Below are 14321 nucleotides of genomic sequence, written 5' to 3'. Positions count from 1 at the left end.
TGGGTAGCCAAATGGTTCACCAACAGGACACGTACTCTCAAAGTGGTTGAATGCACCTCTAGCAAGAAGTCAATCAACAGTGGCATATCACAGGATTCTGTACTAGGCCCTCTCCTGTTTGTCATTTCTCAGAAGTCAAACCAAACAGATGGCCTTTGGATGATCAAGTTCACGGATGACTGCTTGGGTGCAATCAGTGAATTCACAAACAATACTGATAAAAAGTAAAAAGGATTAATGCAGACAAAAGGATAGACTAAAATTAAACGCAAAAAAATGCATAATTATTCCCTTTGGGAAAGCAACTACCCCTGCTAATTACAATATAGACAGCACCCCCCCCCCAAAAAGGAGACCCAGTAATGTGTGATCTCAATACTTAGGTTGACAGCAATCTGAACTTCAACCACCATGTATCCACAGTGGTGCAACTCATAAGGGCATGGCATCCAGATCAAAGGACGTTATAATTCCACTGTACCTGGCCCTCAAACCAATAATGGAGTACAACGCACCCTTTTGCATGTCCCTCATCAGACATCTGCGACAGCTGGAGAGACCCCAGAGTTTTATCACCAAGAAGATACAGGACGTAAACAAGTTCTACGTGAAAAGACTGAAAGCCCTATCACTGTACTCCATCTCCCACAGACTACTATGGGGCAATCAGTGGCTGGCCTACAGGGCAGTCTCTGATCCAGTCCTGATGGAAATGTTAAACATTTGTAAATCAAACTGCACGACGGTCACTCATTCTAGGGATCTTAACCTAGCCTCAGACATAAATAAATCATGTTGGAGATAGATACGTCTCTCAGATTACAAGCTTTCCATTCACATGAAGCAAAGACCTTCCCTGGCCCTCTAAGCGGAACAGAGACCAATGGATGGGTAACTTTAAATTTACTCCTGCAGTGTCGCCCATGTCTGTCACAGACCTAGGCTTGTAAAGGGCTCTTGGGACATTAGCCTAGTAATCTCCTATCAACACCTCCTCCTGACTGTGAAAACAATGCTTGAGCAGGACATGGCTAGTGACATTATAGTCATACAATTGTATGTACCATCAAACATGGGGAAGTTGTCCTGACAAAGATCAGCGTCAAGATGCAACAAAAAAGCTCAGAGGCTATGAGCGTTTATGTAGTCTACTTGTGACATCATAGCAAGCACCACTATCCAGAAAAGATCTGCTAAGAAAGATAATGAACTGCAACTGATGGAAAGGATGACCCTTATGTTAACACTATCAAAGAGAGAGGGCCTAATGTTACATCATAGATTTAAGTGACCTAAATGATTTACAGTTACTAGAAACCCAAGTTAACCAAATTGTTTCAGTGTGTGTAAGTGAAAAATTACAGTACTTAAATTCAGATCTTCATAATCTAGCAACTACTTTGCTACACTGCTTCTGTATCTTGCTGTTGTACCTTAAAGTTTAACTTACCGGTAGACAGAATTCTTCAAATGCTGGCTTAACAAATGTTGTATACTGAGTGAGAACTTGTTCAAGGTCTCTACATCTTTCGCTGATATCTCTTAACACTGAAGAGAGAAGAAAATAGTGAATTTAGGAAATAAAATTTAATTTAACTTTCGCTACATATTACAGTCATCATTCTAAATGGAATTAAAGTAAAATAACTTACCAAATGAACTGAAATGGAAAACACAATGACAAAGGGTTTACTAGGGGGCCAACACTGATCTCTGCCACAGATGACAGCTTAAAAAATGTTTTTCTGACCCACTTATCCTTTATCCACTTTCATCCTGAATCAAGTAATATTTAATTTAGTAACTGATCACATTTAACAACTTTAGTTTCCCTTCTAATAAATATGCACACATTTCTGGCACTGGAGTGGTGCAAAAAGTTTCATTAAACACAAGCCTGAAAAGGTCAGGACAGAGGCCAAAACAGGCAAAATATTATAAATTATGCAAAAAAGTGATCTCTAAGAAAGCTGCAACAGTTAAACCCAGTCAGCAAATAATGCAAGCAGAATGGAAGATTTGGAACAGGCTTCTTAAGCACTGCAGGACCAACAAGAACATGTGCATGTATTTCAGTGTGCGACAACTACAGGGCCACAGAAAAATCAGACAAACTGGGGACCGGAACTTGGTGCAGCTATTTCAAAATCAATGGTGGTCCTAAAAGCAAGAGTGGATTCAACACAAGACTTTTTTATTCTACTGGAATCCATTCCAGCCCACCACAGCAATGGAAAGAGCAGAGAGTATTAAAGCATACACACAAATAATGCTAACTGGTAACCTTGATGATCATACTGGAACTTGGTGTTTCCCTTCTGCGGCTCTACCTATACAGACTTAGGAACTGTAAATAACATACAGAAGAACTGCAAACATACACAAAAGAATCATCCAAAAACATCCCAAGCTTCAGTTTAATGTTATTGTAAGTGCATTTTGGTCTTAACTTGCATAAAAGTTTCCCTTTATAGTTAACTGCTTTTATTGATCTAAATTTACTTGTTCAGTTTTCAATAAAAATCTCAAATAATAATAAAAATTCTACTACTGCTAACAATAATACCATGAAGAGCACCATCTGCATACTTACACAATTTGCAAAATACATCAAACATCAAACAGCAAAGCCCCTCGTGGAAAGGATCTAGAGAGGTTTTAAAGCATGCATTAACAGCTATTACAAAGTAACACAACAGCAGGAAACAGCAGCCAAGACTGGTGTACACTAAAAATGGGGATAGGGACTCTGCTGTACAAGAGATAGTTACCTCTCATCTCTGTCATTATGCCTGTCTTAGTGCTTACACCAAGCGTATATTCAAACTACAGTTTTTTTTGTAAACAGTATTTGACCCGACAAAGTACAGTTGTGTACACTTACCATACCATAAATGTGGATTTTAGAGTGTATTCACTGTTGCAGTCATCACACTTGGGTTATCTGCCTGCAGGTAGCCCTCAGTCAGCCCGAATACCAGAGTCTTAGTATTTCTGCGTCGGATGCCATCGCTTCTTCCATGTTGTCAGGGGTATAAAAACAGGCAGCAGCCGCCATTAGATCAGTTTTTCTTGCCCCAAATGTCAGGAGTCCCCAAATAGAGAGCTAGTATGTGGTGGGAAACACCACCAGTAAAAAGTAAATACCAAAAGCTATAAGTAATGGCCACAGACAGGAGAGTTAGAGAAAACCAGGGGGCTTGAGGGAGGGAAACCAGGACTGAAACAGTGAATACATTCAAACATCTACATTTATGGTAAGTGTACACAACTGTACTACGTTCTTCATGTTTCACTGTTGCAGTCATCACAATTGGGTTGATTCCCAAAGCTGAGGAAGGGTGGAGGCAGTCGGGAAGCGTTAGGGCTGGCTAGGAGGCCTTGCAAATCTGCTGTAGCAAATCCAGCCCTGGATTTAGAAAAGATAGGCAAGTGGTAATGCTTGGTGAAAGTGTGTACAGAACTCCAGGTTGCAGCTTCCAGAATTATCCCTGGTAGGGACTCCCCTGAGCAATGCTGTAGATGTGGAAGTAGCCCTAGTGGAACGTGGTCTGATCCCCTGTGGGGCAGGTTTTCCATGGTGCTTGTAGCAGAAATGGATGCAGTGTACTATCCATTTGGAAATGGTTTGTTTTGAAATGGCCTTACCCTCTGCCCCTGTAGCAAAGCTGACTAGCAGCGGGTCAGATTTTCTGAAAGGCATAGTCCTGTCAAGGTAGAACCTGAGCTGTCTGTGCACATCCAAGGAGTGCTGGATCCTTTCCCCTTTAATCTGAGGGTTAGGGAAGAATGTTGGCAAATTGATGGTTTAGAGCCACACTGGACACCACCTTAGGCATAAAGGACGGGTTTAGTCCTGAGGGAAACCCCATCAACATGGAAAATAATGAAGGGTTCCACAGCTATTAGTGCCTGTAAATCAGACACTCTCCTTGCTGAAGTTATGGCTAAAGCAAGGCTGTTTTTCCGGAGAGGAATTTTAACTCTGCTGAGGAAGCAGGTTCAAAAGGGGGAAGCGCGAGATTTTCCAGTACAACGTTATGGTCCCAGGCAGGGGTGGGTGCTCTCCTAGGGGGCCTTAAGTTGTTAGCCCCTCTCAGGAACGGTTTGATGAGAGGGTGAGAAAATAGAGGTGGCTCAGTATTATAATGAGCAGAGATGGCAGAGACATGAATCATAATGGAGAAGGATAGGCCTCTGTGTAGTAGCTCTGCTAGGTAATCCATGAGTAGAGGCAAGAAAGACACTGCTGTGTTCTTCCCTTGAGACTGATTCCAAGAATATATTTTCCACTTTTCACCATAGGATTTCCTAGTACTAGTCCTTCTGGCTTCAAGAATGACGTCCAGCACCTGTTTGCTGAGGGTTGCTGGTGGGGTATTCAAGGGATAAGCCAGGCTGCAAGGTATAGGGTTTGCAATTGTGGATGCAAAATCTGTCCCTCCTGCTGAGACAGCAGGGAAGAAGTCTGGTGAAGGTGCCATGGTGGCGTGGGTACCACTGCTGGCGTGGCCAGTCTGGGACAATAAGAATTGCCCTTGGCCTGTCCTGTTTTATCTTGCATAGTACTCTTGACAGAAGGGGCAGAGGGGGAAGGGCATAAATTGAGAGGTTTTCCCACTGAAAGGATAGGGCATCCACCTTCCAGGCCCTGCTGAGAGGGTTCCTGGTGCAGTATATGCTCAACTGGTGGTTCTCGGGGGAAGCAAAGAGATACACCTCCGGTGTCCCCCACCTCTGGATCAGAAGGTTGAAGGTGTTGCGCTCCAATTTCCACTCGTGTGGGTCTATGAGATTTCTGCTTAAGTCATCTGCCAGTGAATTTTGTTTGCCTGGCAGGAATTGAGCTTGTAGATTCACTTGGTTGCTCAAGGCTGTGTTCCACAGGGTCATGGCTAACCTGCACAGTGGGTAAGAATGGGTTCCTCCCTGCTTATGTACCAAATAACTGTGGTGTTGCCTGATTTTATAAGCAGTTGTCCTGTACACCTAGCATCTTTTTGATTGATGTGCAGGAGAATCTGCCCTGGGCTCCAGTGGCCCTGAATGCATTTGCCTGCCATGTGAGCCCCCCATGCATAGTCTGATGAGTCTGTTGTCAAGAGTTTGGGCGGAGACAGGTTGAGAGAAAAGCAGTCCATTGTGGTTGCATGCTTCTGCCCACCAAAGGAACTCTGCCCTCAGACAAGGTATGATAGGAATTATTGTTTCCAGGTCCTGAGAATGTTGGCACCAAAGATTTTTTAAATACCACTGGAAGTTTCCTCATATGCAGTCTGGCATATGGAATTAGTAGAATGCATAAAGCCATGAACCCTAGGGCTTGCAGCATTTTTCTTGCAGATAGCTGGGTTCTGGCGGCCATTTGTTTGAAGTAGTTTGTCAGGTAGACCTGTTTTTCTGAAGTGGGAAATGCCATCTGGGAAGTTGTGTCAAAGCTTGTTCCCAGGAATACAATCTTTTGACTGGGCACCAGCTGTGATTTCTTTTCGTTGATAGTGTACCCCAGTGAGGTGAGAAGGCTTTTACAAATGCCATGTGCTGAAGAAGCAATTCCTGACGGTCCGCCTGAATCAAGCAGTCATCCAAGTATTTGAACATTTGGATATTTCTCTGCCTGCAGTATGTAATGGCTGGAGCCAGGCACTTTGTGAATACTCTGGGCACAGTAGATAAGCCAAAGGGAAGTGCAGAGAACTGATAGTGCATAGAGCTTGCCCTGAAACGTAGATATTTCCTGCATGACTCCCTTACGGGGATGTGCAGATAAGCTTATTTCAAGTCTAGAGCGACTAACCAGGCATCCTTGGCTAGCATAGTGAGAAGCTGTTGCAGGTAAGCATCTTGAATTTTGGGACCACCAGAAAGGTGTTGAGAGTTGAAAGATACAGGATTGGGCGCCAAGAGCCCTCTTTTCTGGGCACAAAGAACAGCTTGGAGTAGAAACCCTGACCCCTTTGCTCTGCTGAACAGGTTAAATAGCTTTGCTACTGAGCAGTGAAAGTACTTGCTTTTGAGCCTCTGCCCACTGGTTTGGGGGGGGGGGGGGTCTGGAATCCCGCTTAGGGTTGGCAGAGAATGGAAGTAGAATTTGTACCCCTGGGATACAATGTTTAGGACCCATTGGTCCTGAGTAATGGACATCCAGTTTTTTGCATGAAGGGCAAGTTTTCCTCCTAGGGGCAAAAGTAATTGGGCAGGGTTGGGAAGGATAACTGAAAAGTCATTGTGAACTTTTTCCATAAGGGGTGGCTTACCACTCCCTGTCCTGGAGGTGGGGCATGCCATTGTTTAGATTTCTGCATACTCAAGACTGTAGTCTGGGTGGCCTGTTGCCCCTGGGTCTGGACTGGGAAGGCCTGGAAAGGACCAGTTATTTGAAGGCCAATGCCTACTGAATCTAGGTTGTTGCACTTGTAAGAATTCTTTGACAGTTTGCATAGATTTAGCTTTCTCTTCCATGTTTTTAAGAACTTCTGCTTTGTTGCCAAACAAACGGTCCTTAAAGGAGCGTCTAGTAATTTGGATTTGACATGATCTGGCAAGGTTTGTTCCTTCAGCCAAGCATGCCTTCTCAGTACAGACCCAGTGACTGCAGCTCTGCAAGATGCTTCTAGGGCATCAAAGCCACACTGCAAAGTAAGCTTGCTAACTTGGTTTGCAGAATGCATTAGCTCTTGTAAATCTTTATTTTCTGCACAATCTGGAAATAACATTTTTTGTTTAATTAGTTCCATATGTTGCCGGTACTTCAACATGCGAAAACTGGCAATTCAATGCCCGGATGGCAAGAGCTGCAGAGGTATATACCTTCTTACCCATCTGTCTAAAGCTCTGGAATCCCTGTCCGAAGAGGTAGGATTTTTGGCTGTAGTAGCCTTAATACCTTTAGGTCCCTGGGAAATGGTCTCTGGATCTGCAGTAGGATTCTTTAAGAGAAATTTGTGGGAATCGGGTACTCTGTAGTATCAGTCAGGTTTCCTAGGGGCTGGGGGTAATGTATCTGGAGTAAGACTAGATTCCATAAAAACATCATCTACAACATCCAGGACAGGGGGTATAGCCAGAAGCCTATGCTGAGGCAACTCTAAAAATTCTGTGAGTCTCTTTATGGACTGAGGGTAGTCTTGGCATTCCCGGTGGAAATGCTCTCGAAGTATGCAAGGTTTCACCAAAAGGAGGGGAGGCAGAGGGAATAGATTCCTCTGCATCCGAATCCTCAGAGGCTGATAAGGACATGTGGTGATAATTAGAAGGGTCAGAGTCATCGGACTCCTGGTCTGTAGAAATCAGAAGGAAACTCAATTTTTTTGTCCCGTGCAGGTGAAGGCTGGCTTCCCCTAATTAGGGTAATAAGGTCTTCAGCCATTCTAAGCATTTGTTTTTGTGGCATGGGAGCTTGAGCATGCACTTTGGTCGGTTTTCTAGGCGTAGTGAATATGCGGGGCATAAGAAATTTGGTAGTTTTAGCTAAAAACGAAGTAGTCTGTTTGATTCGAACATCGGTAGGACGGAATATACCCTCAGAAGCTAGTGCCTGCAAAGCGGCTCCGAACCCATTCAAGGTAGAGACATCCACAGGTTCCATAGTCGGAGAAGCATCTTGTGGCATACCAGACTCTGAATGGGTCTTAGCAAGAGGCCTGCGAAACCAAAGAAGCAGGCATCAGGGGCTGCAAAGATGCACGAGTACTGGCGGACTGGCGACTGGCTTAACGGAAGCATCGGCAGCTTTGGACCTATGCGGTCTGTCTATTTTTACATTTTTTTTAGAAGATTGGCAGCCGGATGCCTTATCGAAGCCATTTCGGAACACGGAGAATGAGAGCGAAAGAATTTAGCGACAAATATAGCCCGACGACAAATGGTTAGGGTGTTAAGCAAGGCACAAAACCGACAGCGAGGGACGTCGTGGTCTGGGCCTAAGCAGGTGATGCAGTAATAATGAAAATCTGAGGTATTTGCTTTCCACAGGCAAGGCAATTGTTTACTTTTTCTGACATCAGAGCAAGAAAAAATGATCCCCAACAGGGTATTTACCTTTAGAAGACTTCAGGATTATAAAAACTCTAAAAAGTACAGTTGTGTACACTTACCATAAATGTAGATTGTTAGAGTGTCTTCACTGTTGCAGTCATGACTGTAGGGTTCTCCCCTGCCGGCAGGCAGTCCTCGGTCAGCCAGAATCCCAAAGTCTGGGTCCGGCGTCAGCTGTTCAGCCATGCTCCCTGACGTCAGAGCGCCAGGAGTACAAAGCTGACAGCTGACGCCATGTTCCAGTTTTTCTTGCCCCAGATGTCAGAAGTTCCAAAATGAATAAGGTCCCATAACCTTTGCAAATACACCTCAGAAGGGTGAAAAAAGGAACCACACAAAAGAATAAATAAGAGGGGACAGGAGGGAGGGAAACCCAGACTGCAACAGTGAAGACACTCGAACATCTACATTTATGGTAAGTGTACACAACTATGTTCATCATGTTTCACTGTTGCAGTTATGACTGCAGGGTAGAATCCCAAAGCAGAAAGAAAGGGAGGTGGTTATAAAGTAGAGGGGGCGGCTATAAGGCCCTGCAAGACTGCAGAAGCAAAGCCTGCCCTGAGTAGAGAGGTATTGTAGTGCTTGGAAAAAGTATGCACTGAACTCCAAGTTGCAGCTTCCAAAATGTCTTTGGTAGGAACTCCCCTGAGGAAGGCAGCTGAAGTGGCAGCAGCTCTGGTAGAGTGAGTCCTTATACTCCCTGGGATTTGCTTTCCATGGTGTGAATAGCAAAATCTGATTCCATGAGCAATCCATTTAGAAATGGTCTGTTTTGAAATGGCTTTACCTTGGGAACTTGAAGCATAAACAAACAATTGCTCTGATTTCCTGATGTCCTTGGTTCTGTCCAGGTAAAAACGTAGTTGTCTGTGTACATCCAAGGAATGTAAGATCCTTTCCCCTTTATTTTGAGGAGTGGGGAAAAACGTTGGCAAGTGAATAGTTTGATTTAAAGCCACTTTGGAAACCACCTTAGGCATGAAAGTAGGATTAGTCCTTAAAGACACCCTGTCTTGATGAAAAATAATATAAGGTTCCACAGCCATAGGAGCTTGTAACTCTGAAACCCTCCTGGCAGAGGTCAGAGCTAAAAGGATGGCTGTCTTCCAAGATAAAAACTTGATGTCAGATGAGGCAGCAGGCTCAAAAGGAGGTAAGGTGAGCTTTTCCAAAACATAGTTGAGATCCCAAGCAGGAATAGGAGGAGATTTAGGGGACCTTAAGTTCTTAGCTCCCACATGAAATACAATTATTAACTTTTTCTGACATCGGACTGGAGCAAGAAAAAAAAGTTTCCCCAATGGGGTACTTGGCTTTGAGTAGGAGAAGAAAGTCTTCGGACTGAAGTTTGATTAGAAAAAAATTGTCAGGAGTCAGCCGACCGGTACTTGCAAACTGCTATCACCGCACGGCAAGAAAGACTGGAGAACATGGCGTCGGCTGTCAGCTTTGTACTCCTGGCGCTCTGACGTCAGGGAGCATGGCTGAACAGCCGACGCCAAACCCAGACTTTGGGATTCTGGCTGACCGAGGACTGCCTGCCGGCAGGGGAGAACCCTACAGTCATGACTGCAACAGTGAAACACGAACATCAAATATTTCAGGTAGTGGCCAACCGGTGCTTGCGAACTGCTTCTGCTTCCGGGTCCTCCTCGGCAAGAAAGACTGATGTAATGGTGACGGCTGCCTGTTGTGTACCCCTGATGACCTGACGTTATGGAAAAAGTGACAGTATGCGACGCAGAAATACTAAGATTCTGGTATTTGGGCTGACTGAGGGCTACTTGTAGGCAGATAACCCAAGTGTGATGACTGCAACAGTGAAACATGAAGAACATCATTTGGTTTTCCAATACAAGGCACAGCTGCTGGTGCTTCAAAGTCCAGGCTGTGTACTTCACTTTGTCTCAAATGATAAACATCAAATATGTGCACACAAACAAAAGGTATGACAAGCTAGTCCGGACCAGAGTCCACAGTCAGAAAAGAAAAAAACAGGGCAGTTAAAGGAAACAAATTTGCCAGAGGTAAACTGGAATATTGTTTCGCTCAACAGGGCAGATATTTACTCATTCAACATGGAAGAGTTAAAAATTTGCTGGTTAGATTAAGAATAGAATACCATACAGTACAGTTGTGTACCTACCATAAATGTAGATTTAAGTGTATTCACTGTTGCAGTCACTACTGTTGGGTTATCCTGCTGACTTGCTACCTGCAGTCGGCCAGAATTCCAAAGTCTAGGTCCGGCGTCGGTTGCTGTCGCCTCTTCCCTGACGTCAGTGCGCTAGGGGTATAAAAGATGCAGCAGATGCAATTTTCTTCAGTTTTTCTTGCCCCAGATGTCAGGTGCCCCCCAAATTGGTAGGCTGAAAAAATATGCCAATAAAAATGCATGCACAAAATAACATTTCCTTCATCTACAAGCAAATACACCAAATAGGTTGTATAGGATAGAAAAGTGCAGATAAATCCCAGCAAAGAAAAAGGGGGATGGTGGGTAACCTGGACTGCAACAGTGAATACACTCGAACATCTACATTTATGGTAGGTACACAACTGTATTATGTTCATAGTGTTTCACTGTTGCAGTCATTACTCTTGGGTTGAATCCCAAAGCTGAGGATGGGTGGCTGGGCCACATAGGATTAGGAGAGGCTATGAGGCCCTGCTGAACTGCAGTGGCAAAACCTACTCTGGACTTAAGAGTAAAGAGGTAAGTGGTAGTGCTTTGTGAAGGTGTGCACTGAACTCCAAGTTGCAGCCTCTAAAATATCCTTGGTTGGTACTCCTCTGAGGAAGGCTGCTGAAGTGGCTACTGCTCTGGTGGAATAAGGCCTAAGGCCCTTAGGCACTGATTTGCCATGTTGAAAATAGCAGAAACGGATGCAATGGCCTATCCCATTTAGAAATAGTCTGTTTTGAAATAGCCTTTCCTTGTGATCCTGCAGCATATGACACAAAGTTGCTCAGTCTTTCTGAAAGCTTTAGTTCTGTCCAAGTAGAAGCTCAATTGCCTGTGTATGTCCAAAGAATGCAAAATTTTCTCACCCTTGTTCTGTGGATTTGGATAAAAGGTAGGCAAGTGAATGGTTTTGGTTGAGGGCCACACTGAACACCACCTTGGGCATAAATGTAGGGTTTGTCATCAGAGAAACCCTGTCTGGGTGAAAAATGATGAAAGGTTCCACAGCCATGAGTGCTTGAACTCAGAGACTCGCCTTGCAGAGGTTATTGCTAGGAGCAGAGCTGTTTTCCAGGATAAGAATTTTATGTCTGCTGTTGATTTTGGCTCGAAAGGAGGCAGTGTGAGTTTTTCCAAAACATAAATGAGGTCCCAGGCCGGAATTGGTGCTCTCCTTGGAGGCCTAATGTTTTTGGCCCCTCTGAGATACTGCCTTATTAAAGGCTGAGAAAAGACAGGTGGTTCCGTACTGTAATGGGCTGAAATGGCAGAGGCATGAATCTTAATTGATGAGAAAGGCCTTTGTTCAGCATCTCAGTTAGGTATTGTAAAATCCAAGGGATATTTGGTACACCCGTGTCAATGCCTTGTTCCTGGTTTCAAGCACAGAATCTCTTCCATTTTTCTACATAAGATTTTCTGGTACTGGGCCTCCCGGCCTCCAAGACAACATCCATAACAGCTTTTGAAAGAGTGTTCTGAATGGCTACATTATCCGCCATGCTGCCAGATTTAAGGTCCTGAGTTGGCTGTGCAGGATCAGATTGTTTTGTTGGGTCAGCAAGTGAGAAGTCTGAGACAATATCCATGCTGGACCTCGAGACAAGCTCTTTAGGATTGGGTACTAGTGCTGGCGTGGCCAGTCTGGTGCAATCAGTATCACTTTTGGCTTCTCTTGTCTGACCTTTAGGAGTACCCTGGGAAGGAGAGGCAGTGGGGGAAAAGCATATAGTGTTAGATTTTTCCAGCTGAAGGATAGGGCGTCCACTTTCCATGCTTGCTTGTAATAAATCCTTGTGCAAAAACTATGCAATTGGCAGTTGTGAGGGGAGGCAAACATATCTATGTCTGGGCATCCCCATTTCCTTATTATCACGCTGAAGACTTGTGGATCCAGTTTCCATTCGTGGGGATCCATGAGGTTTCTGCTTAGTCTGCCAGAGTATTTGTTTTTCCTGGCAGGAATTGTGCTTGCAGGTGAACTTGAAAAGCTAATGTTGTGTCCCATAAGGTCATTGCTAGTCTGCAGAGGGGATAGGAATGTGTACCTCCCTGCTTGTTTATGTACCACATGACCGTAGTGTTGTCTATCAGTAACTGTCCTGGATGAAGCAGGTACTTGAAAGCTGTCAGGGCATTTTGAATAGCTAGCATCTCTTTTTGATTGATGTGAAGCTGCATCTGGTTTACAAGGCCATGTGCCCTGAATACATTTTCCTGCCATATGGGCCCCCCCAAGCATAATCTGATGCATCCGTTGTCGGTGTCTGTCTGTGGGTAAACTGAATGGCAGACCCTTGTTGTGTTGACAGGCTTCTGCCCACCATCGAAACTCCTGTTGCAGGCAGGGAATGAGTGCAATTACTGTCTCCAGGCTGTGGCAATGCCGAGTCCAAACACTTTTTAGATACCATTGTAGTTTCCTCATATGCAGTCTGGCATATGGAATTAGTAGAATGCAGGATGCCATGAAACCAAAGGCCTGCAGGATTTTCCTTTCAGATAAGTGGGATTTTGTTGCCAACTTCTTGAAGTAAGTAGTCAGTTGCTTTTGTTTGTCTGGCGTGCGATAAGCCATCTGGACAGTTGTATTTAAGCTTGCACCCAGGAATATTATCTCTTGAGAGGGCACTAGCTTTGATTTCTTTTCGTTTACTGTGTACCCTAGGCCAATTAGTAATGTTTTTACAAATGCCAGATGCTTTAGAAGAATGTCTTTGTTCTCTGCTTGAATTAGGCAGTCGTCCAAGTAGGGATATTTTTGAATTCCTTTTTGTCTGCAAAACGCAATTACTGGTGCCAGGCATTTTGTGAAGACCCTGGGCGCAGTAGATAAGCCAAAGGGCAGTGCAGAGAATTGGTAATGCATTGAACCAGCTATGAATCTGAGGTATCTTCTGCAAGATTGTCTGATTGGGACATGCAGGTATGCCTCTTCTAGGTCCAAAGTTACGAGCCAAGCCTTCTGGCCCAGCATGGGCAGTAGCTGCTGTAGAGTCAACATCTTGAATTTTGGAACTTCCAGAAACGCATTTAGTATAGACCGGTCTAGTATTGGTCTCCAGGTTTTGTCCTTTCTGGGTACTAGGAAAAGTCTGGAGTAAACTCCTTGGGAAAAGTCTGGAGTAAAATCCTTGCCCCTGCTCCTGTTGAGGGCCATTCAGCAAGTACCACATGTCCATGAGGGCTGTAATTTGTTTTTGTGCCTCTGCCCATTGATTGTGTGGCAGGTCTGGCATACCTTTTGACCTTGGTATAGTGTGAAAATGGAACCTGTAGCCTTGGGACACTGTTCAGGACCCATTTGTCTTGGGTAACTATTTGCCAATTTGATGAAAAAAGTGCTAGTTTTTCCCCTAAGGGGGCTGACAAAAGAAAAGTGCTTGGATCTGGTAAAGGAAAGTCATTGGGACTGTTTCCTGTAGTTGTGATTGGTCTTCTCAGTTTTTGGAGGTAGGAGCACCCCATTGTTTAGGCCTGTATGAACCTTGGGGCTGAGATCTGCCTCTGGGATGCCTGTATCTGCCTCTTTGTGGTCTGACACTGGAAAGGCCCAATTTTTAGAAGGCCAGTTCCTGCTAAACCTGGGTGGCTATACCAGTAAGAAATCCTTGACTGTCTGCATGGATTTTGCTTTATCCTCCATTTTTTCCACACCTCTTCTGCTTTAGTACCAAAGTGTCATGCTGTAATGGTGCATCTAATAATTTTGCTTTAACATGATCAGGCAGATTCTGCTCCTTTAACCAAGCATGCCTTCTAATCACAGAACCTGTAACTGCGGCCCTGCAAAAAGCCTCCAGTGAATCATAACCACATTGCAAAGTATGCTTTCCCACTTGTTCAGCTGCATGCAATAAACCCTGCAATTCCTTGTTCTGAACATTCAGTATTTGTCAACAATTTCTGCTTAAGCAGTGACATTAAATATTACTGATATTTAAGCATATGAAACTGACAATTTAAAGCCCTTACACAGCCAGGGTAGCAGAAGTGTAGACTTTTTTCCCCACCTGTCTAGAGCCCTAGAATCCCTATCAGAGGGGACAGGGTTTTTGCAGTGGAAGCTTTAACCCCTTTGGGACCCTGAGATATA

At 44.3% G+C, this 14321-nt stretch overlaps 1 protein-coding gene across 1 annotated transcript in view; it reads right to left on the bottom strand.

Annotated features, from left to right (window-relative positions):
- Positions 1–1441: 1441 nt before the first annotated feature.
- The window catches only part of LOC122814226 (uridine-cytidine kinase 2-like), a 363423-nt gene continuing 350543 nt past the window's right edge, over positions 1442–14321 (bottom strand). The window contains exon 6 of the mRNA XM_044086826.1: positions 1442–1548. Within this exon, the coding sequence (XP_043942761.1) occupies positions 1442–1548 (107 nt within the window). The remainder of the gene's footprint in view (positions 1549–14321) is intronic.

The sequence above is a fragment of the Protopterus annectens genome, chromosome 10.part0 (assembly GCF_019279795.1).
Source record: "Protopterus annectens isolate FY-2018-M chromosome 10.part0, PAN1.0, whole genome shotgun sequence".
Classification (NCBI taxonomy): Eukaryota; Metazoa; Chordata; order Ceratodontiformes; family Protopteridae; genus Protopterus; species Protopterus annectens.
The sequence above is the reverse complement of the archived record's forward strand: the minus strand, read 5'-3'. Positions and strand labels throughout refer to the sequence as shown.